The 24,239-nt window shown below is 33.9% G+C and overlaps 3 protein-coding genes across 7 annotated transcripts; all 3 read right to left on the bottom strand.

Annotated features, from left to right (window-relative positions):
• Nucleotides 1-833: 833 nt before the first annotated feature.
• APS2 (ADP-glucose pyrophosphorylase small subunit 2) lies at nucleotides 834-3,635 on the bottom strand. Of its 4 annotated transcripts, none has more exons than XM_088879011.1 (9): nucleotides 3,243-3,635; nucleotides 2,803-3,096; nucleotides 2,420-2,692; nucleotides 2,175-2,333; nucleotides 1,964-2,061; nucleotides 1,743-1,857; nucleotides 1,529-1,630; nucleotides 1,294-1,404; nucleotides 834-1,135 (listed from the first exon to the last, which is right to left on the bottom strand). In XM_088879011.1, the coding sequence occupies exons 1-9, from the start codon at nucleotides 3,390-3,392 to the stop codon at nucleotides 1,019-1,021; spliced, it is 1,419 nt and encodes a 472-aa protein (XP_088735137.1). In that variant the 5' UTR covers nucleotides 3,393-3,635; the 3' UTR covers nucleotides 834-1,018. The 4 variants fall into 4 exon arrangements, with proteins under 4 accessions (XP_088735137.1, XP_088735138.1, XP_088735136.1 ...); XM_088879012.1 differs by having other exon boundaries at nucleotides 1,743-1,854; nucleotides 3,243-3,632; XM_088879010.1 differs by having other exon boundaries at nucleotides 1,964-2,067; nucleotides 3,243-3,631.
• A 4,905-nt stretch (nucleotides 3,636-8,540) lies between these two features.
• COS1 (6,7-dimethyl-8-ribityllumazine synthase / DMRL synthase / lumazine synthase / riboflavin synthase) lies at nucleotides 8,541-13,135 on the bottom strand. Its single transcript, XM_011075714.3, has 8 exons — nucleotides 12,829-13,135; nucleotides 12,457-12,569; nucleotides 11,994-12,089; nucleotides 11,167-11,262; nucleotides 10,837-10,915; nucleotides 9,798-9,844; nucleotides 9,505-9,564; nucleotides 8,541-8,891 (listed from the first exon to the last, which is right to left on the bottom strand). Exons 1-8 carry the CDS (start codon nucleotides 13,013-13,015, stop codon nucleotides 8,850-8,852), a joined length of 720 nt encoding a protein of 239 aa, XP_011074016.1. The 5' UTR covers nucleotides 13,016-13,135; the 3' UTR covers nucleotides 8,541-8,849.
• Nucleotides 13,136-14,771: 1,636 nt separating this feature from the next.
• LOC105158829 (Tetratricopeptide repeat (TPR)-like superfamily protein) lies at nucleotides 14,772-23,950 on the bottom strand. 2 transcript variants are annotated; one of them, XM_011075712.3, is made up of 14 exons: nucleotides 23,795-23,950; nucleotides 23,629-23,689; nucleotides 23,273-23,330; nucleotides 22,896-23,077; nucleotides 22,512-22,619; nucleotides 21,690-21,866; nucleotides 20,039-20,548; nucleotides 19,517-19,612; nucleotides 19,262-19,435; nucleotides 18,644-18,871; nucleotides 18,173-18,316; nucleotides 17,897-18,085; nucleotides 17,330-17,449; nucleotides 14,772-16,301 (listed from the first exon to the last, which is right to left on the bottom strand). In XM_011075712.3, the coding sequence occupies exons 1-14, from the start codon at nucleotides 23,800-23,802 to the stop codon at nucleotides 15,906-15,908; spliced, it is 2,451 nt and encodes an 816-aa protein (XP_011074014.1). In that variant the 5' UTR covers nucleotides 23,803-23,950; the 3' UTR covers nucleotides 14,772-15,905. The 2 variants fall into 2 exon arrangements, with proteins under 2 accessions (XP_011074014.1, XP_088735046.1); XM_088878920.1 differs by lacking the exon at nucleotides 22,512-22,619.
• Between the last annotated feature and the right edge of the window lie 289 nt (nucleotides 23,951-24,239).

Raw genomic sequence — 24,239 nt, 5'->3', positions numbered from 1 at the left:
TATATGGATTCATTCGAAGGCACAAATTTTATACAAAAATATATGCTTGTTTGGCATGTTCACTTGTTTTATTAATTTTCTTGATTGGAAGTGTCAATTTTTCTATGATAGTTATCTTTATGTATTTGTATGGATTAATTATGTCCTTGTGATCCCCAAGAAACTGCTGAATTTTAATTCTTTGTTTGCAATTTCAAGAAAATAAACCATCTTTATATTTGTTTAAAGGAATATAGAATTAGATGTACATAAAAATCTTGTATTTTTTGTACCTCTGGATGAAAAATAATTATTATAATAGAAAAGAAAAAAGTCTCATTCCCTCCTCAAGGCGAACCCCTTGCTCTAGCATCGTTGATCATTGTATACGCACTTTTCAGTTCAATGCAATTTGGTTTTCTGAATTCACGTGCGCAATTTACTGTTTTGTGATTTATTCCTCCCGACTCTGATATATTCGGCGCGCTGCATTAGTGCCGAGCGGAGGTATTGGCGGACGTAGTCAGCGGACTACTAGCCACACGACGCGCTGTGTGATAGGCGCCTCGTGAGAGGTGATAAAATTGAGATGCAAGTATAGAGATAATAAAAATATCACGTATTGTTTCTGTCTAGCAAACAAGTCCCACCATTAGTTAAAGTTTACGAAATTTGCTGATATTAATAAAAAATTTAAATAAAAATTTATATTTATCCTTAATTGACTTATTGCAGGTCAAACAAAAAGATTTTAACATTACTTAGGTGTACTGGATGGCGTTAAAATCCAATAATAGAAAGTAAACAGGCCTTATTTGAATATAAATCCACATCCCATCAAGGGAAACAGACTCTTTTCATAAAGATCTGATTCTGATCTTTGAATTGAAATGTGAACTCAGTAGCAAAAAAGATCACTGAAAGGCTTAACGTAGTGAATTGAAAAGTGTTATTTCTTTTTAATCCCTTGATTATTCTGCAGCTGCTAAAAGTGAAAGAATCATCTCTACATCTTTTAACTTACGAGAACAGCAAATTTTCAGAGGATGCTGCCATCTGGGATCACTGCATTCCTTATGACAACAACTATTCCTCCTGATATGATATAACCATTTGCTTCCATGTTCCCTTCTTGGACACTGTCCTTGTTTATAATCTGCACAAGAAGTGCACTTCATTTATGATGATTTACATGATTATACTCGCAACTTTTCGCACGTAGATGTACATCGAGATGGTGTTTTTTTCCGGAGAGTTTGATTTGAATGTTGTCAGCATGAAAACTAATAATGCAGGTGAGTCTTGGAACTTTACCATGACATTCTTGCCAATTCTTGCATTCTTGTCAATTATAGCTTGCCTTATGTGTGAGCCTTCCCCGATCCCGACAGGTATGCTGGTGGCTTCCCCTTCACTAATACCATTCTGCACAGAAAGAATTGAGTTCTTGAGGAGAGAAGGTTTTGAAGTTATGAAGATATGGTAAAGTCTTTGCTATAGTTTCAAGAAATTCTGATGAGCTGACTGGGAAATAATATACTTCGCTTACATGATGATAGGAATCAGAACCCAAAATGACCGAATCCTCAATCACAGCATCGTCGCCTATCCTTGTCCTCATACCGACTACTGTTCCTCTTATTCTGCATTTCTGTGTTTTAAAAGATTGAAACAGCAGAAATCATGGTAATGAGCTGAAACCGGTGTTGATGATCCAAGAACTGAGAAAAGGAAGTTCTGTTGTTTGTAAATAGCGTTCTTACGCATAGAATGCAACCATCTCCAATGACGGAATCTGTTATGACAGCATCAGTTACAAGACTTGGAGGCAAATGACGGGGCAATGTGTACATAGGAGAAGCTCTATCGTAGAAGCTGCTAATAAAAGATGAACTATGTGTTAGCTGGTCAGCTGCCAATTTAAATTCACAAAAGATTATGAAAAGTCTTAGTATCTTTCAGCCATCGTGCTGGAGTTACCGACTTGTATGCTTTGTTTGTCCTACGAATGGTTTCCATATTTGCGCGATAGTAAGCTGCTACGCTTCCCATATCCTCCCAATATCCATCAAATTGATAAGCCTGAACCTAGCAAATTTTTTAGAACAAAAAATTTCAAGAACACCGTTGTAATGCAAGGATTGTAAGTCTTGAGGAAGAAGTCTGTGATCAGAACAAGAAAAAGAAAATCTTACCTTCATTCCAAGAGAAATTGCACCTGGAATTACTTGACTTTTCAAGTCATTTGCAGTGGGAAAATGCTCTGTCAGGAGCTTTATCATGATATCTCTGTTAATAACATAGATCCCCATGCTGGGAAAATTATACTTCACATTTTCATCAAAGTTCTCCACCTGAAAAGAAAAGTTATATCTTCTTGAATGTTAGCTCAGTTTTTCCTCATAACTTTATCAGGTGAGGGACATCAAGAAAAACTCACTGATATGGACTTCAGAACGCCGGTTGTTTCTGGATTGTCTCTAAACTCAAGAACTTGATTTTCAGCATTTAGTTTGAATATCCCAAATCCTAAGTCCTCATCCTTTGTTTTACTAAACACTGAGACGGTAATATCAGCTTTGCTTTGCCGGTGGGCGTCTACAATTCTCTGGTAATCCATTTTATAAAGGTGGTGGCCGGGAAGAACCAAGAACTCGATAACTGGATGCTCTTCCAGCACCCACAAACACCTCCTAATAGCATCTGCAGTTCCCTATAAACAGCAAATCATTGAAGATAACACTAATTTCAAATGAGGTTCCAAATGTAAATCTAAGGAAAATGCCTAATCATGATAATGTCGTTTTTTTGGACATTTTGAACCTGAAACCAGCCATTGTCTTCCGGGCTCTGATATGCTGCAATAACCTCAACAAATCCCTCCTTTAAGAGACGTGCTCCGGAATAAGCTCTTGCAAGGTGAGAGTTCAGAGAGGTGGAGTTGAACTGTGTGAGTGCATATATCTTCGTTATGTCGCTGTTAATGCAGTTGCTCACAACGGCATCGATTAGTCTATAGTTTCCAGCTATAGGAATAGCGGCTTCTGATCTTCTCTTTGTCAACGGGTAGAGCCTTGAATGCGATGATCCATCTCCAAACACAATCGCTGCAACACTCTGACAGTAATAAACACTTCACAGTTCTTGAATCTCACATACCATAAAACACTCAGAAAACCATCACATTCTAACGAAACACACTAGAAAACGTCGAGATACACTACAAGAAGTAAGGCAATGTCAAGATGAGCTGATCTGATCACCTGGTTTGCTGGAGGGAACAGGGAATTCGAGCACTTGGGCTGCTGTGAATTCTTTATGAACAAACTCGGAGGAGACGTAGAGCCAAACTCCAATGCAGCCTTGAAATGTGGAAGCCTTAATTGAGGATACAATGAAGAAAACAGAGGCATGCTAACAAGAATTTAAACTGATCTTTTTTCTTGAATTGATGAATTTTGGTTTGTATTGGGAGATTTCTTCAACTTCTTCTCCTTCCATTATGTGTTTGGGAAGAATTTAATGAGGAAGATCAAAAGAGAATATTTAGGTTTCTTCTTCTTCATGGACACTAGAGAGGATCTTGTCTGACTGGCTAGTAGCTGTGATCAAACTGCTCATTCAAATATTACAATATATGATTGTGAGTCCCATGAAACAGTCTTTTAGTTTTCAATCTTAAAAGTTGAGACAACATATTCCTCCTAAACACATATTTTAGTTCTCCAAATTAGCATGTTTTTAAGCTTTTGTTCTAAGCTTCTCATGCCTTTTTCTCCCTTTATTCCATCACGGGAGATGCTTCTTGTTCCACATGCTGTATTGTTATTCTTAATCCAACCAAAGAAGGTCAACAAGGTAAGGCATAATGAGGCTTGTTTGTCTCAGTGATGCCACTCAAAAAGACCATATTAACCTTGACTTTATGCCCTTTTAGATTTAATGATACCTTTATGTTTTTGTCAAAATAGTGAAAGATTTGGTTTATTCCTACATTCATTGGTGCTTGACGACCGATTTTTATGGCCTAATGGGTTTATAGGTCTAAATGTTGCCACACCCATGATGTATATTTGAATTTTAAACCTGCGTCTGATTTATATATCAGTTTCACAGTGGTTAGACATTGATTTTTCACGATAGAAGGTTAGCTATAAGCACCTTGACACACGCACAAGGTGCATACACAATGTTCTCTAACAGAACCATGGAATGTCTCTCCTACTTTCTCATTTTTATACTAGAATAAAGGGTAAATTACAACAATCTTCCCCGAGATTTCGCAAAATTACTAGTTACCTTCATTGTTTGAAAAATTACAAATACCCATCTAATTTTAACGGCCATGTAATAACTAGCCGAATTCGTTAGTTTCCGTTAGTTTCCTCATCCATTTTTTATGATGAACTGACCAAATTATCCCAGTGGATTATGAATTTAATTTACTTATATTTTATTTTTTTGGAATTATTTTAGTGACTAATCTAACAATTTCTGTTAATATTTTTTCTCAAAATTTTTCATCCATCCTATCCGAATGTTTTATAATTATTCACTTTTTTTTTTAGAAAAATGAAAAAAGTAAAGCAAAGACAAAGTTGATAATTTCAACCTCCATCCAAAAATTACATAATCTAATCATACATCAGGGATATTAATAATTTTTGAAATAACAAGAGGGTAATCGTAATTATACTAAACCTTAAGGACCTCATTGCAATTTACCCTAAAAGAAATAAAAATAAAGAAGTGCTTCTTGTTCTCCAACTAAGATCCATGATGCCTTATTTAACGTGTTTAAATTGGTCCAAATCTTGGATAGATTAGTCCTTAATGTTGGAAGAGAAAGCAAAGAAAGCTTGAATTGGATTTTTAAGGTGCTGTTTGGAAGATGAGAATAGAGTGGGGATGAAGTTAAGAATTTACTCAGCTTTTTATGTCATACTAAACAATGACTTGATGTCATTTTAAAAGCATAATTTCTGTCTCTCAACCTTTAAAAATTATTTCTTTACATTTGTGATCTGTTCTAACTGTCATTACAACATTAATTAAGAATAAAAATGTGTTAAAACTAAAAGTGACTAAATTGCACCTACAAGCACTAAAAAAAATTAAATTTTAATTACACTATATATAATCACGGCTTAAAAATCGTAGTAAATCAATACTACATTAACCACGATTAAATAAAAAACTTTAATTTTATTAGGATTAATCAATATTCTTCATAGTTTTTAGTTATGGCCAAAATATTTGCCATGACCTAATATTTTGACTACACTTGCAAAAACAACGACCAACAATCGTTGCAAAGTAATAGTCGATTTATATTTATCATAATTTTTTTTTACTATAGTAACTAATTGTAGTAAAAATTCATAGTTTTTCTAGTAATGTTTGGAATCAAATGCAATTAGATGAAATTGCACCTCCATTTTTGTCTAATTGTGTACCCTATCAATAGAAATTTAAACATGTGTTTCATGTGAAGTTGAATATTAAATAAAAATTTGAACAAGGCCATGGGTATAAACTCTGACCGTGCATGTATTTTTTGATTTATTTTAATAGTAGTTGTTTGTTTGTTATAATAATAGCTGTGTTGCTAGTTATAAATATTTCATATTGATAAGTTGTACATTAATTTTTTATGATTGAAATTCCTAATATTACTGTAATTAATTTATTAAAAAAATTAACTAATATATGGCTAATAGGTATAAATAATGAACAGAAGAGGGTCCAATATTTCTTTTTCAAAATTCTTCTATTGTTAGATTGTAAGTTAGTGCTTTAATAAATTTGTTTATAAGTTAAGATCAACAAAAATTTCTAGTAAAATATATGAACATAAAAGTTATAAAAATATGAATTAGCAAAATTTTTACTATAATTTAGTTTAGAAAATTTTCTTGAAATATTATTGTGATGTATACTTTGCTTTAATGCATTAAATAATCCCAAATCAAGTAATTTCAAATGTTAAGAATTGATATATATATATATAAATATTTATAATATTACTATATTTTTTAATATAAATTAATTTACTGTTGATATTAATTTATATTAGAAAACATAGTAATATTATATATATATATATATGTATATATATATCAAGATCAAGTGCAACATCATATATATATGTAAAGACAAACCTTGTTTCCTACTTAAGTGTAGTTCTTTTCTTTTCGATTTTCTGATACATTTTTTGAACTTTATAACTGATCTATTTATTTAGTTTTTAAAATATGAACTTTATATCTTATTTATTATCTTTGCTTGAAACAAAGCATAGAAAGACAATGCAATAAAGCTATATTTATCTTATTTTCTACTTATTTTTTCTAAATCTCAACATATAAAATTAAATTTAGAGATTTTTGAAATTCGAAAATATTTATTGAATTCAAGTTTATTTTATTTAACTATAAAAATATGTATCGTTCTTTTTATTTGAATTTTTGTTCTTATTCAATTAAAGTCTGTATTTTAACAATTATTAAATTAAATGAATTTATCATAAAGAAATTAAGAGAGTATTCGGCTAAGTTTATGTAAAACATCTTATAAGCTCTCTCATCTTATAAGATATTTTAAGAGCTTATAATCTTATTTTAAAAACAAGCTCTTAAAGCATTCGGATAAAATGAGACGTTAAAGCTTATAAAATATTTTTACATCTTATAATAAGATTTAGAGTATTTGGCATGATAAACTCTTTATATTGGTAAAATGACAAAAAATACATGATACCATTATGATTAAGTAGTTAAATTACTTGCTACATTTTGTATATAAACTATTTTCAATCATATAGTTTATAATGCCTTGAATCTATATAATATCAATAACAATCTTATGAGAAGCGTAGAAACGGAATGTAGACACAAATAATGAGGACATTTTTGTCCTATGAAAAATTAATTTTATAGAGCTTATAAGATTATTTAAAAAAGTTGGGCGAATGTAATTTTTCTTTAAAAAGCTTATAAGATTCAAAACATCTTATTTTATGATCTTATAAGCTCTTTAAAAAACTAAAATTTGCCAAATAATTTTAGAGCTTAAAATATTATGAAACGCTTATAAGCTTAGCCAAACACCCACCAAATGGATAACTACAACTTAGAAAGAGTATGCCCTAAAAAGGAAAAAAAAAAATACATTAATTGCTCCTTTATCTTATCATTGATTCTTCTCATTTAGTATCAAAGTTTCTAGAGCTGACCTTCATGATAAGAAAATGATAACTAGTGAGTATTAAAATGATATTGTAAATTAAATAATTAATTGATATATTATATTTTCCATATTTAAATTGTTTTTTTTAATTATTAAGTGTGATACGGAGAATTATATATATAATTAGATAATATGTATTGTCTTTAAGTAACATGATTGACTCTGACGAATGCAATCTAGAAGCAAGTTCAGGTTCAAGAAGACAATGTATCGATGATTATTAGTGTAATTTGTTGCAATGAATAAAGCTCAAATCAATTCAGGTTTCATGAAAACAATGCAGAGGCTATTAGCACAACCCAAGCCCTCCATCAATGCAATAATCAACAATCAATCTTTGTAACCAATTTATAAACTCACTCAAGAAGATGATGGAGGGGACTTTTGGAGAGAAAGCAAGAAGAGAGGAAAAAAATACTCAAACTTTGTTCTTGTGTTTGCATTACTTTCATATCTTGTTTAATATCTAATTTTGGTTGTAACATCACAAATATCATGCATATGTAGAACAATCAACTTTAAACAACTATAATTTTATAGGTTATAATTAAGTTTTATCTCCATAAATAATTAGATAATGTTGTAATACAAAGTGTACATTGAGTGCTTTCGCTAGCCAAAAGTTATAGCTGATACAAATAGTACAACTTAAATATTTAAATCATACAATAGCCAAACAACTCAACGGTCATGTTTCGAATGTAATCACGTTAAGAGAACAATTATTGCGTTCGGATAAATAATTCAATCTCAAACTAGAATTTTTTTTTGTGAGAATCAAACTCATACTCTAGTACCGCTTGTTGGAACGATGGTGATAGAGCAACTCACATTTTTGAACTGTAAAACAACCAAAGTGCGATGTTTCAATTATGGTTCTATCATGAAAGCAATTGTTGCTATATGAGCCAACATCGATGATCTTCGTCTGGATTAAATGTGGTTTGGTATGTGTATTTAGCCCAGAAATAGTTCCAAATGTCCAAAATATCCCTTGGATTCACTTATATCAATCTACAAGACCAAACCCGTCAGAACAATACTGAAAAGCCCCTAGTTATTGGCCTCCTGTGGTTAAGGCCGTCGGGTGGTAAAAATGAGGAATGTGCTCATAAGAAATAGTAAAAATAGCTAAAAGTTGTACTTGGAACATAAATGATGTATATTGTAGATACGGACGAGTTCTATAATTACACACGGACCACTGACACATATTTGAACTTGTGACCATGCTCATGCATAGTCGGTTCAAATTGATTCAGAGTGATTATGCATTAGTCAAAAGATTAGGAGTTCAAATCTCACAATATTGCTTTCTGAAAAAAAACAAGAGAATTTCTCTTTTATTATCAAGAAAGAAACCCAATACAGATCCCCCAGCTTTTACAACATCCTTCGGAGATTTAATTAGACAAAACTCCACGAAATCAAACTGAAAACAGGGGTGTTACGTTAATGATAAGTTTATAACTAAGCATGGACAAGAAAGGCTCTAAAACATATGTCATCATGCTCCAATTGAAGCAACCAAGGGAACTTGGGTTGCTCCAAGATGAAAGGTACAACACAACAAAGCATTCCAACAAGATAGGTTGCAGGTGGAAGAGGAGCTGAAAGTCTCATCAGAACTTCAGATGATGCTCAAATAACGATGCCATCTCAATCTGCCAAAGGAACCAAACAACAATAAACATTAGCTAGCTAATCAAAATCAATGGACAGCAAAACAGAACAAGAAACATGAGCAAGCTTTATTTAAATCAATGTAGGAAACACTTGTGGAATGCATTATGTCTGCATGAATATAATTCCTAGCTAAGCTGGTAAAAAGTGGGCAGACTTTTCATTCTTTTCGGAACACTAATCCTCCAATATGTAGATGGTATTGTCTATAAACAATTTAAGCTTGGACAAAATTGGAGTTGGTAAGAATTTTCAGTTATGTACAGCCAAGAGAACTGTTAATATAGTTGAACTTTCAAGATAATCATTGGGGAAAAGGAAAGGATGAGAGAAGGTGTCGCGTATCATCTAACACAAAACTATTACGAGATATTCATTTGCCACTTCCTTTGCTTTTATTTTTCAATAACATTTGCCGGGCAAGTTTTGGCAGAAAGAACCATTCTCTTATTGAAATAAAATAACAAACCAGTTGCAACAAGACTTAACTCTCAACAGGATAATTAAATACGAACCAACTAATCAACTCCTCAAGTGAAAGAAAAAGCAAAGAAACTAGAAGAATATCTGGACATAAAATTATAGTCAACTTACAGCTGTCAGAGCTGCTTCAGCACCTTTGTTTCCCGACTTGCCACCAGCTCGATTCATTGCCTGCAATCAATGTGGCACAACTTTATATGGCAATCATGCTTGACAACAACAACAGAAAAAGAAAATAACTGTACATTATGGACATGCTTAAGTACCAAAGATAGCCGGCTTAAAAGTAAGAGGAAGAAGCATGTTTCCTTATAAAAAGTAGATTGAATAATAAAAAATAAATAGAATTGGCAACAAACAAGGATTCATATGAGAATTAAGGAATAATTGCTTTAATAATTTACCTGCTCCAAGTCATCACATGTTAAGACACCAAATATGCAAGGAACACCTAAAGATCATCAATAAAAAGGAGCACATCAGTCACAAATATTTGATCAGAACTATGCAGAATTGTTAGAACGACAAGATTTAAGAACATTTCAAAGAATTTGACAGAGAGTTACACAGCTACACAATTTATGAATCCTTGTGTGTTTCAAACAAACAAGATAAGGGCAACTGCTCTGAAAGTTATTAAACATATCTAATTTGCAACTTTAGTACTGCTACTTCATTACTCTTTTCTTGGGTAGAGTACAGTTCATTTCAAAATCCACATTCATCTGCAGAATATTATAAATGATACTACCTAATCTTCCTGTTGTTATTACTAACTAGGAAGTGGACATATGTGGACACAGAAATGATGTAGCTAATCAATCATCCAGGCAGAGAAACTCAGAAGTTCATGTCCAATAATGTCAAAGAAGTTTAAGTTACCAAACATCATTTATGGACAAAGAAAATACTGACAGGGTAAAAAAAAGAGGTAATTCGCATTCTCATATATCAGATTCGCTTCTTACATTTTCAAAAGAGTGAAAACATAAAGAAGCAATTGTCAAGGTAGATGATGAAAAATCCTTGACATAGCGTAACAAAAGAAATAAGAAACTATGTACTAATATCCCTTAATTCCATGCTGGATATCCACTGTGAGCAAGCCAGAGATGGAATTAGGCCCCTCGTAGTAGGGACACATCATAGTAACTCGTCCGCGCAAGCAAAGACTTAAAAGGAATTAGACTTCTAGCAGTTTTCACATTCCAAATTGACCAAGTAATAGCTGCTAGTACATCCATTTCAAAATTTAGCAACTTTATGCCCCCAAAAGTTTGTTCAGAGATTGTAAAGTAGGATGAACCAGATAGGAAGCAAGACTAATCAAAGCAGTTTTTCACCTGCTGATATCCAGTGGGAAAATAAATGAAGGTAATCTTTTTATATTGGTATAATTAGACTTCTTGCATACATAAGTTCATTCCACAGGACATAACTCACCTGACTGTAGACCTGCCGTTAGTACTCCAGAAGCGGCTGAATTGGCCACAGCATCATAGTGGGAGGTATCACCTCTAATCTACTGGTCAGAAAGGGTAAATAGGGAAGTCAGTTAGTAGTAATAAGCACACTGCAGATGTTCCAGGAGAAAAAAGTGCCATTAGAATTTGATAGCATCAGTGTCTGTGACAACTAGAGTTTAAGAACATATGTAAGATATAAAAGTGCATATGGGCAACAGAATACAAGAAAGCATACAGGGAGGGAGCAGTGGCTAAATAGAGAATAATAAAACAACCATGACATTTGGCATGAGAAGACAAAGCTTACCACAGCCCCAATACACAGGACTGCTTGATATTTTCGTGACTTCCCAAGCTTCTCAGCTACTAGGCCAATTTCAAAGCTACCTGGGACCCATACAACCTAGTGCAAGAGGATAAAGAAATACATGTTTAAGTATGACAGTTTGCGAAGCAAAAAAACTATGCGAAGAATGAAACTATCTTACTCCAAAATTTATCGTGGCATATTGACAATGACAAAAGTTCATTACAAATCCGAAAGGTCACCCTATCACTATCCATTTAACCAACATCACAAATTGTAAATAACCTCAATGAGCTAAAATTCATACTTTATACATTTATCTGCTTATTTCTTCTTATTTTGTTTGTTAGAGTTCTTTGTTAGGACACATTGAACTATGATGAATGACATACACAATTTTCACCTTCCAAATTATTTGCAGCTTTTTGGTTTTTCCACGGCTTTCATTGAATGGATCTCTGTGTTACTTTTCTGATCACACCCCCATTTCCCAGCCCATTCCCCACTTTCCCATGTATTGTGGTATTTTACGGGGAAGAGCTGCAAACCAGCTTTAATAAAGTTGTTAATGGACATAAAACTAGCAATGTTTTACTGGCTACACAAGTGAATCGTTAACCTTGCTTGAGAAGATGTTTGGTGGTCTATTTCGTAAAATGCTTGGTTGCCTGAAAAGCATCTAGAGAACATAACATCCTTCAGAATGAACTGGCACTCAGATCATTTATAATCTTCATTGTGAGGAGCGATAATCATAATCTGGCATACCAAAAAAATTACCAAATGGAAAAACAAAAAAAATATATTGGCAGTCGGGGGATACTAACATCGATATCTTCTTCTTTAACTGAGTATTTCTTGAAAGTATCCAAAGCTCCATCCAACAGAGGCCTGGTAATGATCTCATTGAAGCGAGCCACCACCTTCATAGCAAAATATATATCATGATTGTTATACCAAAAAGACCCTATTAAAGTTCACCAGGAATTCCCTGAAACCCACACTACCCAGGAAAGAGAAAAAGAAAAGAAGAAGAAGAAAGAAGATAAAGAAACAAAAGCAAGAAGACTAGGTTGTACTTGGGCACAAAGCTAACCCCATTTGATGTTTATAGCAACATTCATCAGCGTGTTAGGACTAAAAATTACATAGAAACTACACAAATTCCTAAATTGCATGCATGAGCAGAACATGTTCAAGCCTTTCAAGTGAACTGTCAGTTACAAAACTAAATAGCCAAATAACAAAATAGAATTAAAATGCCAAATGTAGACTAGGCACATTACAGACTATTGCAAACCGGAGGCCCTCAGCTGAGGTAAGCGAGCCAGTCAACTGTCGAACAGCGGAGGTCTGTGAAAGAAATTCCCTTTTCCTCGGCATCTCAGCCCAAAGTCCGAAACCTGTCAACAACATTGTTACATCAACAACATACACATAAATTGACACCCAAAAGGAGGTCAGAACCACTACCTAAAAAGAAACGACAAACATCAAGTCTTTGACAATTAATCATCTCCTACGAAAACTTCCATAACCAATTCGCCCCTGTTCCGTTCTCTCCCACACACATACACAAATGGGTCGTAACTCAACGGGGATATGGACAAGAATCAGATAAACTTTCAACCCCAGAAAGACGAAAATGAAAATAAAACCAACCTCGGTGAAGTTGTTGGAGTGGCGATGCGGAAAGTGGAGCAGCAGTGGCTGCTGCTAAATCTATACGTGCATTGTTTTTATCAGAAAAGGAGAAGCAGCAGTAGCGGGGTGCAGAAGGATGAAGATTTATGGGGGTAAGCGGTGAAGTACGAGGAAGAAGAGACGAATATGCGGCGAACGCAGCCATTTCTCTGAACTAGAAACTGATTGCTGCTTTTTCCCTACTTTTTTCTATGAGGATTTGGCCTTTGGAGGAGACGCCAATCTTGCCAAAGGGGATTTTGGTTCGTTGACCACTTAATTTAGGGTTTTAACTATATATATATATATATATTTAATCGCATACACTCAACTCACTAAATGTGTATTTTTCCTCAAAGGAAATTTAATTTAAAATTTATATTTTTATATCTAATGATCATAAATACTAATTTGATTGGCAAAATTGAGATTCCGTAATTTTAAAATTATGGGTTCGAATTCATTTAATGTATAGAATGTGTAGTTTTACTTTAATAGTAAATGTTGAGTATATGATTGTTATTATTGGTGGTAATTATTAAATATTAAATTAGCATTGAATGATTTATTTATTAAAAATGTAATATGATTTGAGCATAATATCAATATATATTGCAAGGTCCTAATAAAATATACTAATTATGTTTCATTATCAACTTTTAGATATTGTTAACTTCTAAATAGCAAAATGGTACCACTTCTTACACATATTCATCTAATAGGTATAGTCTTCTTATTCACTAATATATTACGTTACAACTTAATATTATACTTTTAGATATTAATATAAAAAGCAATAGATGTAAAAGAAATAATGTGCATTTAGGATTATTTAATTTTTTCAATACAACTTTTAATTTAATAAGACTGATAATCAGTATTCGCGATTAAATTTTGATATTTATTCGTTATTATATGTATAGATAAATAAATTTAAGTTTAGATTAATATTTTAATATTATTTCTATGTTATTTATTTAAAATTTCATAAATTAAAATACTCTTGAAGTTACTTTTAGCAAAGTAATTGGATTGAATTATTTTAATTGATTATATTGTTCATTTTCTAAAGTAGTTTAAAGCAATTAGGGCTAATAATATATATATATATATATATTTTAATATATAGTATTTTGATTTATTATTCAAAGGAGTACTTAAATAATACTTATATAAGAGAGTAGTTGTTATTTCACCAAGAAGAACAAATACTTACTTATTTTTACTTTAATTTATGGTATAAATTATGTTATTTATTTCGTATTTTTTATAGTCCTTTTATCCATAACTTTGGAATACCAATATATGGATATATTAACTACGCCTATAATATCATTTTATCAAATCCTAGCAAGGAAGATCCTGAATTTTCTATTTCAAATTCAATGCTAGATTTTCTATTGCATTTAATAAAAGATTAATTATACTTAAATCTCCTTTAATAAAAAAATATATAAATTTTAAATTTTGTCCCTCATTGAACATTATCATGTATAATTTTATACTTATAAAAAAATAAATATAATGTATATATATATAGAGAGAGAGGTAAGATTAACATCATTATATTTTTCCTTCATAAATACAAAATTATTACATGAAAACATTAAGATACAGGGTAAAATGTAAACTTTATGCAAATTTTTTGCTACCATTTTTCCTCTAAAACTTAACAAAAAAAGTCAGGTATAAATAATAAATTTTTGAAAGTGATGTAAATGTAATTTCATAATTTTTTTCAGAGAAAGTATAATTTCGCATTTTTAGAAGGGAACCAAGTGTAATAAACCCTTTAACAAATACACGTAATGTGTATAAAGTCTTTACTAAGTAAAATACATAGTGTAATTCGGTACACCTAGCGTATATATGTTAACTGGAATAGAAAATACAACACGATTTGAAATAAAATATTCGACCAGTTTCAACCAAATTGGATTTTCTATTTCAATTCTTATTGCATATTCTAACAAATCTGACATATGCACATCATGTCTGTAAAATCTTCCATGAAAGAAATACATAACTTAACTTTTGTACATCTAATCCATATATGGCAAATGAAATAAAAGATAGAACATGATTTGACATAGAAATGAAATAAAAGATAAAACATGATTTGAAAGTGAAGATTCTACCCCACTTTTCAGCTTTTCACTTGAAAAAAGCTAAAATAGGTGCTTGCAGTTTCAGCTCCTACTTACCAAACTCTTAAAGTAGTTACCTTCCTTCAAAAGCTGAAAGCAGATAAGCAAGTGCTGCTAACTGCTGCTAATATTCTGGTGAATAATGCAAATTTCATTACACAATATTAACCTGATTCCTGCAGACACCAACTTACAAAGAGTTGAGGAGTTTCAACCCCTGCTGATCTCATCAATGTGCAACAGGTGAACTCTAAAATGGTCCTCACTCTGTTGTGACAAAGAATCATACGACTGCACCAGACATATAGTAGGGTACTGGCTCTTCAAAGGTGCCAGCAAGCATCAAGTTAATTCCACCGTCTTTTGATTTCAACCCACCTGAGCTAATTCTCTAAATGTAATAGTGAAATATTTACCAGGAGTTGGGTGAAGTCTGATGAAATTAGCAATGGTAAATTAACACTTTTGATCACTTGACCAGCCTTCAACCGGAGGAAGAACCAATCGAGAAGAAACAACTCCATTTTTGTCGATAAACAGGAAAATCAATGAGTACAAAGAGTTTGAACGAGACAACCTGTTGGCCGCATCTGTTCTCTAATTTGCCATTTAGTTTGGATCTGATTTGAGATCTGAAGGAGTTGCTAACAAACCATTTCGCTTTAGGAAGCTTTTAAAGTCTCTGGCCAACTTGAGACATTTTCCGTGAAGTGAGGATGAATTCAGAGGTAGATTTACAAAATGTAGAAAGTGAAGGTCGCCGATGGATTGAGTGCCTCCAAAGTAGTCAAGAGCTTCCAGCTGTTCACTGGTATGCTTTTCAAAATATTCACTGCATCTCAAATCATGTGTCTTGCTTGTTCTGGACCAAACGAGCAACCGGATATATGTAGCCATACCTTGAATCAATTAGCCAAGTCTAGAAGCATGATACCATGATAGTCTCTTGGCCCAAGGACTTTGATTTGGCAACCAAGATATCGGAAATCCAAAAGTAGCACACCATCTCAAATACAGTATGGCAACAGCAAGATATGCTGAATCTTTGAAAACCTCGAGTATCTTTGATTCAGCTTCCAAGTCCTCATCAAAAATTAGATTCTCATACTCTAATCTGTGCTCTTCGAGAATATTGTCTTCTTCAGAAATCATTCTCATGCTCAAAACTTGCAAGGCTTCCATGGCAGTGCTATGGAAGCCATTGTTTGCATATGCCGCGAAAACATGACTGCAAGATGACGGATCAGGCTGGATTTTATCTTGATGCATCTGCTCAACAATCAGCTCAATCACATCGATTCTTCCCTGAAATTTTTTATTCACACAAGTATAGTTAATCAACCTGAATGTACATCCTAATTAAGTTATATAACTATGCGTCCAGTTGACATGGGACGGGGGATGTTGGACTAAAGATGAGTTCTCATTTTATCCATATCCACTTGTGGTAGCATTCTACATCTTTACCCTCTTGAGAATGCAACTGATACAAACATGCAAGGTTGTTTAGGACTTACAGAACTTCAGAAGGCTCTCTTTGTCTTCTGCTTAACCCTTAATAGACACACAAAAAAAAGACACACACAAATGTCTAGTTGGTTTTTTTTTCCCTGTTGCTTTTCTTTTTCCTTTTGTTTTTTTGTGTTTCACAAATTGTGAACGGCTCGATGGAAAGACCAGACAACCCAAATGAAAAACGACCAGGATGCTTAACATGCCCATTTATCAAAACAGACATAGAACCCTTTTCTACAACTAATTGACTTTGAAAATCTACAATAACTTCTCTAAGTCAGTGATGAGCAAGGCTGAAAGACTCTGGAAGAAAAAAAGGGATTTGTTTGATTCTGTTGGCAGGATTATGGGCTTTAAAATGGTAATTTGTCTGAAAGGGAGATTCTGAAATGAGCTTACAAATTGTGAGAATCATCCTGCCAGTGCTCTCTCAGTAGGGATTGCAGGGAGTTCCTCAAGATCCTTGGAGTGTTTAATCATATAAATTATAATCTCCTAGAAAGGGAAGTTCATGCTCAGACTGATTAGCAAAGAGGGTGATGGTCCATCCCCTCCTCTTCAAGTTGTATGACTACTCTTACTTAGAGCAGATATTATATAGCATTATGTATATAAGCATGAGGGAGTGGCCTTACGAGCCAATTAATGCAACAAAAGAGCGTCATATCCAATTCTGGGAGAAATTTCTGAACAAAACAACAGAAGTGATTGGAGTGCTATTTTGTATGTGATGGTTTTCTTCTTTAGCTAGAGGCTCTTCTTTACTTCTATATGGTAGCATTCTTGAAGTCCCAAACTATTTGAGGACAGTTAATTACCTTTTCACTAGCTGCTTGAAGAATAGTGTTATACAACACCAGATCAGGTTGAATCCCTTCTGAGATCGCCTGATGGAGTAGTTTCAAGGCCTCATCAAAGTCTTCAAATTTCAGCAAGATCTGACACAAAACAAATGACTTCCTAAGAAACTCTGAAATTAATAATTTCTATTTCCATTCACAAAACGCTTATGCAATAGCCAATAGTACAAAATGCTTGGAGGAAGGACGTTGAATGCCAGATCTGTAGATGCACTTCAGCAAAATCTAAATTGGTATCAACTGTAAAAAGAAGAGAATAGATTTTTCCAAATAAAGTGCAGCCCAGTCCAAGCAGAAAGGGTGAGGCAGCACAATATTAACAAACATCAACTCGAACTTGAAGAAAAAAAATCAGACCAATATCACTTATTTTTTGAGACTATGTGACAAAAGAAGCTTTAAAACAGGAGGCTTTGATGTCCTCTGGATTTAAGAACATGAATTTTGACTTATGGGTCTGCATGCCTTTCTGTGGATCAATGAAGCAGAACGTTTCGTTCAAACTCAGAGAGTCTTAGAGAATACCTTTATGAGGGATGTATAAGTCACAGCTGTTGGATAGAAACCCTCACGGATCATCATCGATATCAGGGCACAAGCAGATCTATAACATTTTATTATACTACAGCAGTCAATCATGATATCATAACTGGCTGCAGTTGGTGAGACTCCACAAGAAATCATACTCCTGAATATCTTAATTGCCACATGACTCTAAACAGAAAAAGATATTTCAGTAGTCTGAAAGTGAGAATGTAGAACAAATACAAAGGAGTATAATAAAAAACATGAAATACTTACTTCTTTAGCCTCAACAAGCGAATGCAAAACAGTGTTATAAATATGTGCTCCCACATGAGTGCTTCTGTGTAAAAACTGGTCCTCTGCAGCACTCAAGTACTGAATCAGTTCCTTTGTCATTCCTTCCATCCCAAGAGCTTTCAGCTGCCAAAAAAAGAAAGGAGAAAATGGCTTGCCGTTCCATTAAAGCCAGCAAGATTAAAGTGTTCAAAACTAGATCCCATGACTTTTAGAACTGGCATTAGATTGATAATTTATTCCAAATCTGAAAATGTAAACGTAAAAGTTTCTAACCATCTGACATGATGCCCAGAAAACTAACTTTTCACAATACAAATAGAATACGGCAATTACCAAGAGAATTATATAGCTGATTGAATGCTTATCATGATGAGGAACATCATCTGAATACCAGTTTCAAATCAATGTTTTCACATTACTCTAAGTCACTGCTAATCATGAAGCACTTACAAGGTTTTGCATTGATAACTGACTGTGTTGGATGCCATTTCTCATCATATCCATTTCTATTGCATTTATCCTTTTAGCAGCATCAAACTGTGATAGCATATTTCCATCTTCATAAGGCGCATTGACATTGCCAAATAATGAAAACAGTCGTTCATATGTTCTGACATCGGGCAGAATCTTTAAATGTTTCATTTTAGCTAATACCCGAACAGCTCGTTCAGGTTTGTCCTGCAAGATTATAAGCACATGCATTATTATAGGGCAGAATTTTACCATCTATTGGTAGAAACCTCCATACGAGAGAATGAATGCTGGAAATAAGTCTGAGTACCAAGGAAAACATGAAAAACTGAATGTCCTATAATTCCTCCAATGCTGGAGTTTCACTTTCCTGAAATTCCAGATGCTCTAGTAGGACCAACAATTATATTTACTAACACCAAAAAATGAGGAAGAATCTGAATTTTGTGAGTGATTACAGAAAATTTGATAAACATGATCTACACACCAATATCATTGTAGCCAATCAGTCATGTTGAACTCTTTAGTCAACTCATTTTCAGAGTTGAGTGATCTAATGCAAAACAAGATATTGATACAGTTGCAATCGGCCCTCACCAGAATATCACATGCTTCAAGGAATGCATTGAAAGGGTAAGTGTGATGACATTTTGATATCTGAGACAAGAATGTCTCAGCCAAATCCAGTTCTAAACCCCTGCTGCAGCTGACTGATAAGGCTGCAAGAGTTGAATCATGAAGCTTCATATTTTTCTGTTGCATAACTTTTAGCTGCAATAGATGAAACAGTTCATTAATTATTGTGTTCGCAGACGCAAAGAATCAGTCTAAACTTTGGAGATCTTATCTTACCATTTCCATGCCATCATGGAAACCCTTCACAGAAACCAATGCTCTTATGAAGCCATTATATGTACTGCATGACGGTTCCAAGCCAAGATTTTGCATCTGAGTAAAAGAGAACATGTATTTATGAGAATTGTACGTTTACAATACCATCTTTTCTATTTCCTTTTTTCCATTGTCTCATTGGTTTGTCTATTTCTTTTGTCATCATCATCATTCATTACATCTGTTCTCGCTTATTCTCAGTGAACAAATTCTTCCTTTTCTTCTGTTTTTTGCTGGGGTTGGAAGAGGTTTTGAAATTTCAAGCTCACTCATTGTAGGAAGTATAAAAGTGTACTTAATAGTATTTCTGACAGCCACTGAATAAATTTCCCTCTATGTTCCCTTTTCCCCCAAAAAAACATGCTATAAAAAACATTTTACATAACTCATTTTCTTAAACATTTTCTTTTTCAGAAAGATAACTTCCACTTGCCGGAGAAAACATGGAAGAGTCCTAGATTTCAGAGAACAAACTTGAGGTACCTGTAACATTAATTGCTCAGCCAACAGAACATTTTGTGAATTAGCACAAGTATGAATCAAGTCACCAAAGGAGCACCTCAATAGTTTCACAACTGGTTCAGAGATGGGCTGTTTTGACAAACTGAATCCATCTGCCTCAACTTTTTTTGCTTCCATGCCAAATTTAAACCCCTTAATTGAGTACTTCTCATCACAATATCCAGCAACAGAAGGTATAGAAGTACAATTATTCTTTGCATATCCATTCAAAGTCAACTCATTACGGCAAGGGATAGGAATGTCCAACATCAAATCAGACAACCTTCCTTCAGCATTTTTGGTGAGTCTAAATTTCTGCTGTAAAGCCATGGCTATCATTTGCTGTAAGGCCACATAAGCAGAATCTAAATCTCTCAACCTTGTGAAGGACCATATAAACTTCCTGAGAGTTATAATTCCAAGAGTATGGCAGTTGATATACTCCTTCCAAATATCACGGACTGCTGAGAGGTCCTGCCGCACGACTGCAAGCTGAGAAAACACAATTTAGAAGGAATATTTGTGCAATGCACAACTTAATAACACTTCAAGCTCATAACTTTAATTTGTTTCTCCTTCCTTTAACATTTCAAAACCCATACTGTCCTCACTTTGGTACATTGTCTTCAATGAAAGTTGGTAGCATAGTACTGATCACAGCTTCAGTAACTTGTCTTAATCAAAATAACTTTTTGCTCTCCAAGTTTCTAAATCTTCATATATTCAGTGAACAAGAATCCACTCTTCAGGCATATACTTCAGTCCTTCATGCACCATGTAGAGCCAATATATTAATTTTTCTTCATAAGTAATCAATACTTATAGTGTACCTATCCCATATACTAAGCTACAAATGCAATATACTGACAAGACATTTTTCCTGCTGTCACTTCATATGACTGTTCAAACATATACATTCTCTAAGATAAATCACATTTAACTTTCTAATTATGGTCAATGGTCTAGATTTTTTTTAATAATTCTATGACCACTGCATTCTATTATCTACAAGAGAGACATTGCTTGCTGCAGCAAGGATTCTAAAAGTTATCAAATAACATGTTTGACACCTACATCCCCTCCCAAAGAACTAGTAACATAACACAAGCTTGAAACAAAGTAGCATAACAATTCACAGGGAGAGAAATAATGGATACAATTTCATTTGTTAAGTCGCATTGAAGATATGTACAGAATATACACTAAATTCATGGTATTTACAGAACTATTGTCAATACAAGAAATCCAGTAGAGAGAAAATACAAGTTAGGATTATGGTAAAGTTCAGCCAATGAGCTTATTTGTAGAATAAGCAACACCTAAGAGAAAGCATAAGCAACTATCAGGAGAAAATTTTAGAAAACAAGAGGTTCGTGGATATCTTTTGCCAAAACAAACTTCCCTTGCACACATAGGTGCTGCAAAGCTATATCAACTAAAACTTTTTCCCTGAAACAAAATAGTGAATCCAAAGAAAATGCACATATAAAATAACTAAGTAATTCAATGAAAAAAGTAACAATATAAGTTCAAAATAGCAACACAAACTCGGTAGCGGACTCTACTGGTCTGTGCTCAGTTCTTTAGAACAATTGCAAGCAATAGTCAAGGTAATGGAAGACATGTTGCATACCTTGAGAAGAAGGAAGTAAGTTATAGCATTTTTTCCCACCCCCTGCTGCTCCATCAAATGCAAGCATTCACTAGCGTGATTTAAGCTATTCACTTGAACGCAGGCTTCCAACAAATTGTTGTATACCGGCAATGTAGGATAGATGTCTGAGTTTTCTGTTTGAATAATATTGAATGCCTGATGAAAAGTATACCAGAAGATATTATCCAGCTCATGGCCAAAGTAATGAGAAAATGCACAACAAACTGAAAATCTAAGAGTGGAGGCTTCAAGGCGTTCAAAGATAAATACCTAAATAAGACAAGAGGGAGATGATTGCAATCACTGTTGATTCAATGACAAGATTGTTCATCCTTTACGGAACCGATATTTAAAAATGGAGTAACTTATCAATCATGCTTTGCAGAGTAATTTGTTTATGATCCAAAATTGTACTGTTTGTAAGCAAAAGTATGAGAGAAATATTAGGTTCTGTCCCATGGGGCATTTTGCCTGTGAATGTATGTCGAGTGGCTGAACGATAGTTCAAAATGAGCATAAGAGTAGTTCATTAACCAATTTCTCCTAGCAACTTGGAATCTTAAGGGCAATCTAACTTTAACTTCCCGGGGAAAGAGTCCTCTTATCTATCTTTTCCGGCACTCAAAGGCAAACCCATACAGATACAATGTGTATATACATATTTTTATCAGAGTAAGTGACAAAATCTCGTACATCCTAATCAATAGAAGCCAAAAACTGCCAAATGACTTTTCATGAGGCCTATATAAAACCATCATAAAGGACATGAGATTACAGCAAACGAGTAGGCTGTGTTAATACCTCCTTTAAATAACCGCCTTTACATAGAGCTCGAATTGTAAGAAAATAACATTTGCCATTCAATTCAACATCCTTTTCCTCCATAAGTTTCCATGTCTCCATCACAAACTGCAAAGAATCGGAGCATCCAGTTCAGTATTTTTTTTTGCCAACTAATCATTGCCTCTTGCTGGGCCTCCGCTCCTCCACTTCCACACACACAAAAGCACACACAATTTTTGGCAACAGAGTATGACAATTTTTCAGGTAATACAAGTGGCTAAAATGATGGAGGTACACATCAACCACGATTTGTTAGAGGAAAAAAAAACCCACAAAATCTTTGAAAAGGAAAAAAGGAGTTGAGGACGGCCTATAGAAAGCAAATCCATAGAGAATACTTACCAATGGATCAGGTGTTCTTGCACAATACTGAAGTATAGAAATGAAATCCGCAGCTTGCAATGCTTGGCCTTCCCTGCCAAGCTCAGACAGCAGATGAGAAGCTCTAGTTCTCTCCCCCAAATGAAGCGCATTAACAATTTCGTCTTGCATTGGCCTCACAATTGGCTCCCTTAGCCATGATCCTTCACCACCAAGATTTTCCAACAATAAGTATCTTTTTACAACTTATCTACTTTTCATACGTAAATTTTCAATAAATTTCTGTTTTTGTGTGCGTACACACTCACTCAACAGACATATACTCTTTATAAGACTGAGGAAATTAATACACACACATGTGTGCAGTAGTGTGAAAGTTAAGTTAAAGCAGCAGTTACCATTAGAAGTTGCTAAAGATCGCCACGCTTCAACAAAGCCAGCTGAACTCTTTCGCCCCTATTAATGATCTCACAAAGTTATCCAATGTGGACATGAAATGCTCCGTTTACCTCAACAATGTCAAAGTGATTAAAAAAAAAAACTGTAGCGCTAAAAACTTCTAAATACCCAAATAAGCTCAAAACATTTTTCTTCAGATAACAAAAAATAGAATTTGTCAAAATTTCAAGCTTCCATTTTTCAAATTGAACCCCGTAGAATTGATAAAAGGAAAAAATTCCAATAAATTCTAAACTACATCAACAACATTTCCCCTAAAAATGAAGAGCAAAATATACCACCAAAAATTACTCACGGTTTCTGATGCTTTCCATTCCCAGAACGAATTTCTCATCGGTTTAAGGCGTACAGCTAACCTGTAGAAAACCGCATAGAAAGAACATGAAAAAAAAATTGCGAAAATAAAATCGCCTTTTTCTGAATAACTCCGCCAGTAGCCGGGCCAGATGCGTCAGACTCACCTCATCATTGTTATCGCCGGAGCTCCTCTCGCCACTGCGGCAGTGACCACCTCCTCTGCAGGAAGATCTCTAGTTAACCAGCAGTTGGGCTCGGTCTCAAATTATATCACCCTCCCTGGGCTTGTCCTGAGAATGTCATTTGAGTCCAATTCAAATCCCACTACGCTCAGCCCAGACACAAATTTGTTTAAACTTAACCACCTGAAATTAATTCATTGAATATTTCATTCAATATTTTAGCTCAAACACTTGCTATAATTTGTTTAATATGTCTATTATATTGATTGTCATAAAGTTTAAAAATTTTCTATTTATGTTTATTGCTTTAGAATTTGATAAAATAAACTGAAATATTGCAAAGTATACAAAGCTGAAGTAACTTACTGTTACCATTTTTTTGGAAAGAGTATATAATTTTAGTTGTAATTTTTCACATATAAAATTC

Source organism: Sesamum indicum, linkage group LG3 (genome assembly GCF_026168435.1).
Source record: "Sesamum indicum cultivar Baizhima isolate 11 linkage group LG3, ASM2616843v1, whole genome shotgun sequence".
NCBI classification, from domain to species: Eukaryota; Viridiplantae; Streptophyta; class Magnoliopsida; order Lamiales; family Pedaliaceae; genus Sesamum; species Sesamum indicum.
This window is presented reverse-complemented; position numbering and strand designations above follow the sequence as displayed.

Excerpts from the sequence above, each read along its gene's own strand:
- COS1 (XM_011075714.3), bottom strand. The coding sequence starts at position 13,015 with ATGGCTGCGTTCGCCGCATATTCGTCTCTTCTTCCTCGTACTTCACCG. Across the intron at positions 12,570-12,828 it reads ACTCCAACAACTTCACCGAG|GTTTCGGACTTTGGGCTGAG; the intron begins GTTGGTTTTATT and ends TGTTGTTGACAG. Across the intron at positions 9,565-9,797 it reads CATGTGATGACTTGGAGCAG|GCAATGAATCGAGCTGGTGG; the intron begins GTAAATTATTAA and ends CATTGATTGCAG.
- LOC105158829 (XM_011075712.3), bottom strand. Across the intron at positions 23,331-23,628 it reads AATGGAAAGCATCAGAAACC|GGGCGAAAGAGTTCAGCTGG; the intron begins GTGAGTAATTTT and ends GATCATTAATAG. Across the intron at positions 23,078-23,272 it reads ATCTTTAGCAACTTCTAATG|GATCATGGCTAAGGGAGCCA; the intron begins GTAACTGCTGCT and ends TTGGTGGTGAAG.
- APS2 (XM_088879010.1), bottom strand. The coding sequence starts at position 3,392 with ATGCCTCTGTTTTCTTCATTGTATCCTCAATTAAGGCTTCCACATTTC. Across the intron at positions 1,858-1,963 it reads AGGACAAACAAAGCATACAA|CAGCTTCTACGATAGAGCTT; the intron begins GTCGGTAACTCC and ends ATCTTTTATTAG. Across the intron at positions 1,631-1,742 it reads GAGATGGTTGCATTCTATGC|AAATGCAGAATAAGAGGAAC; the intron begins GTAAGAACGCTA and ends TTTAAAACACAG.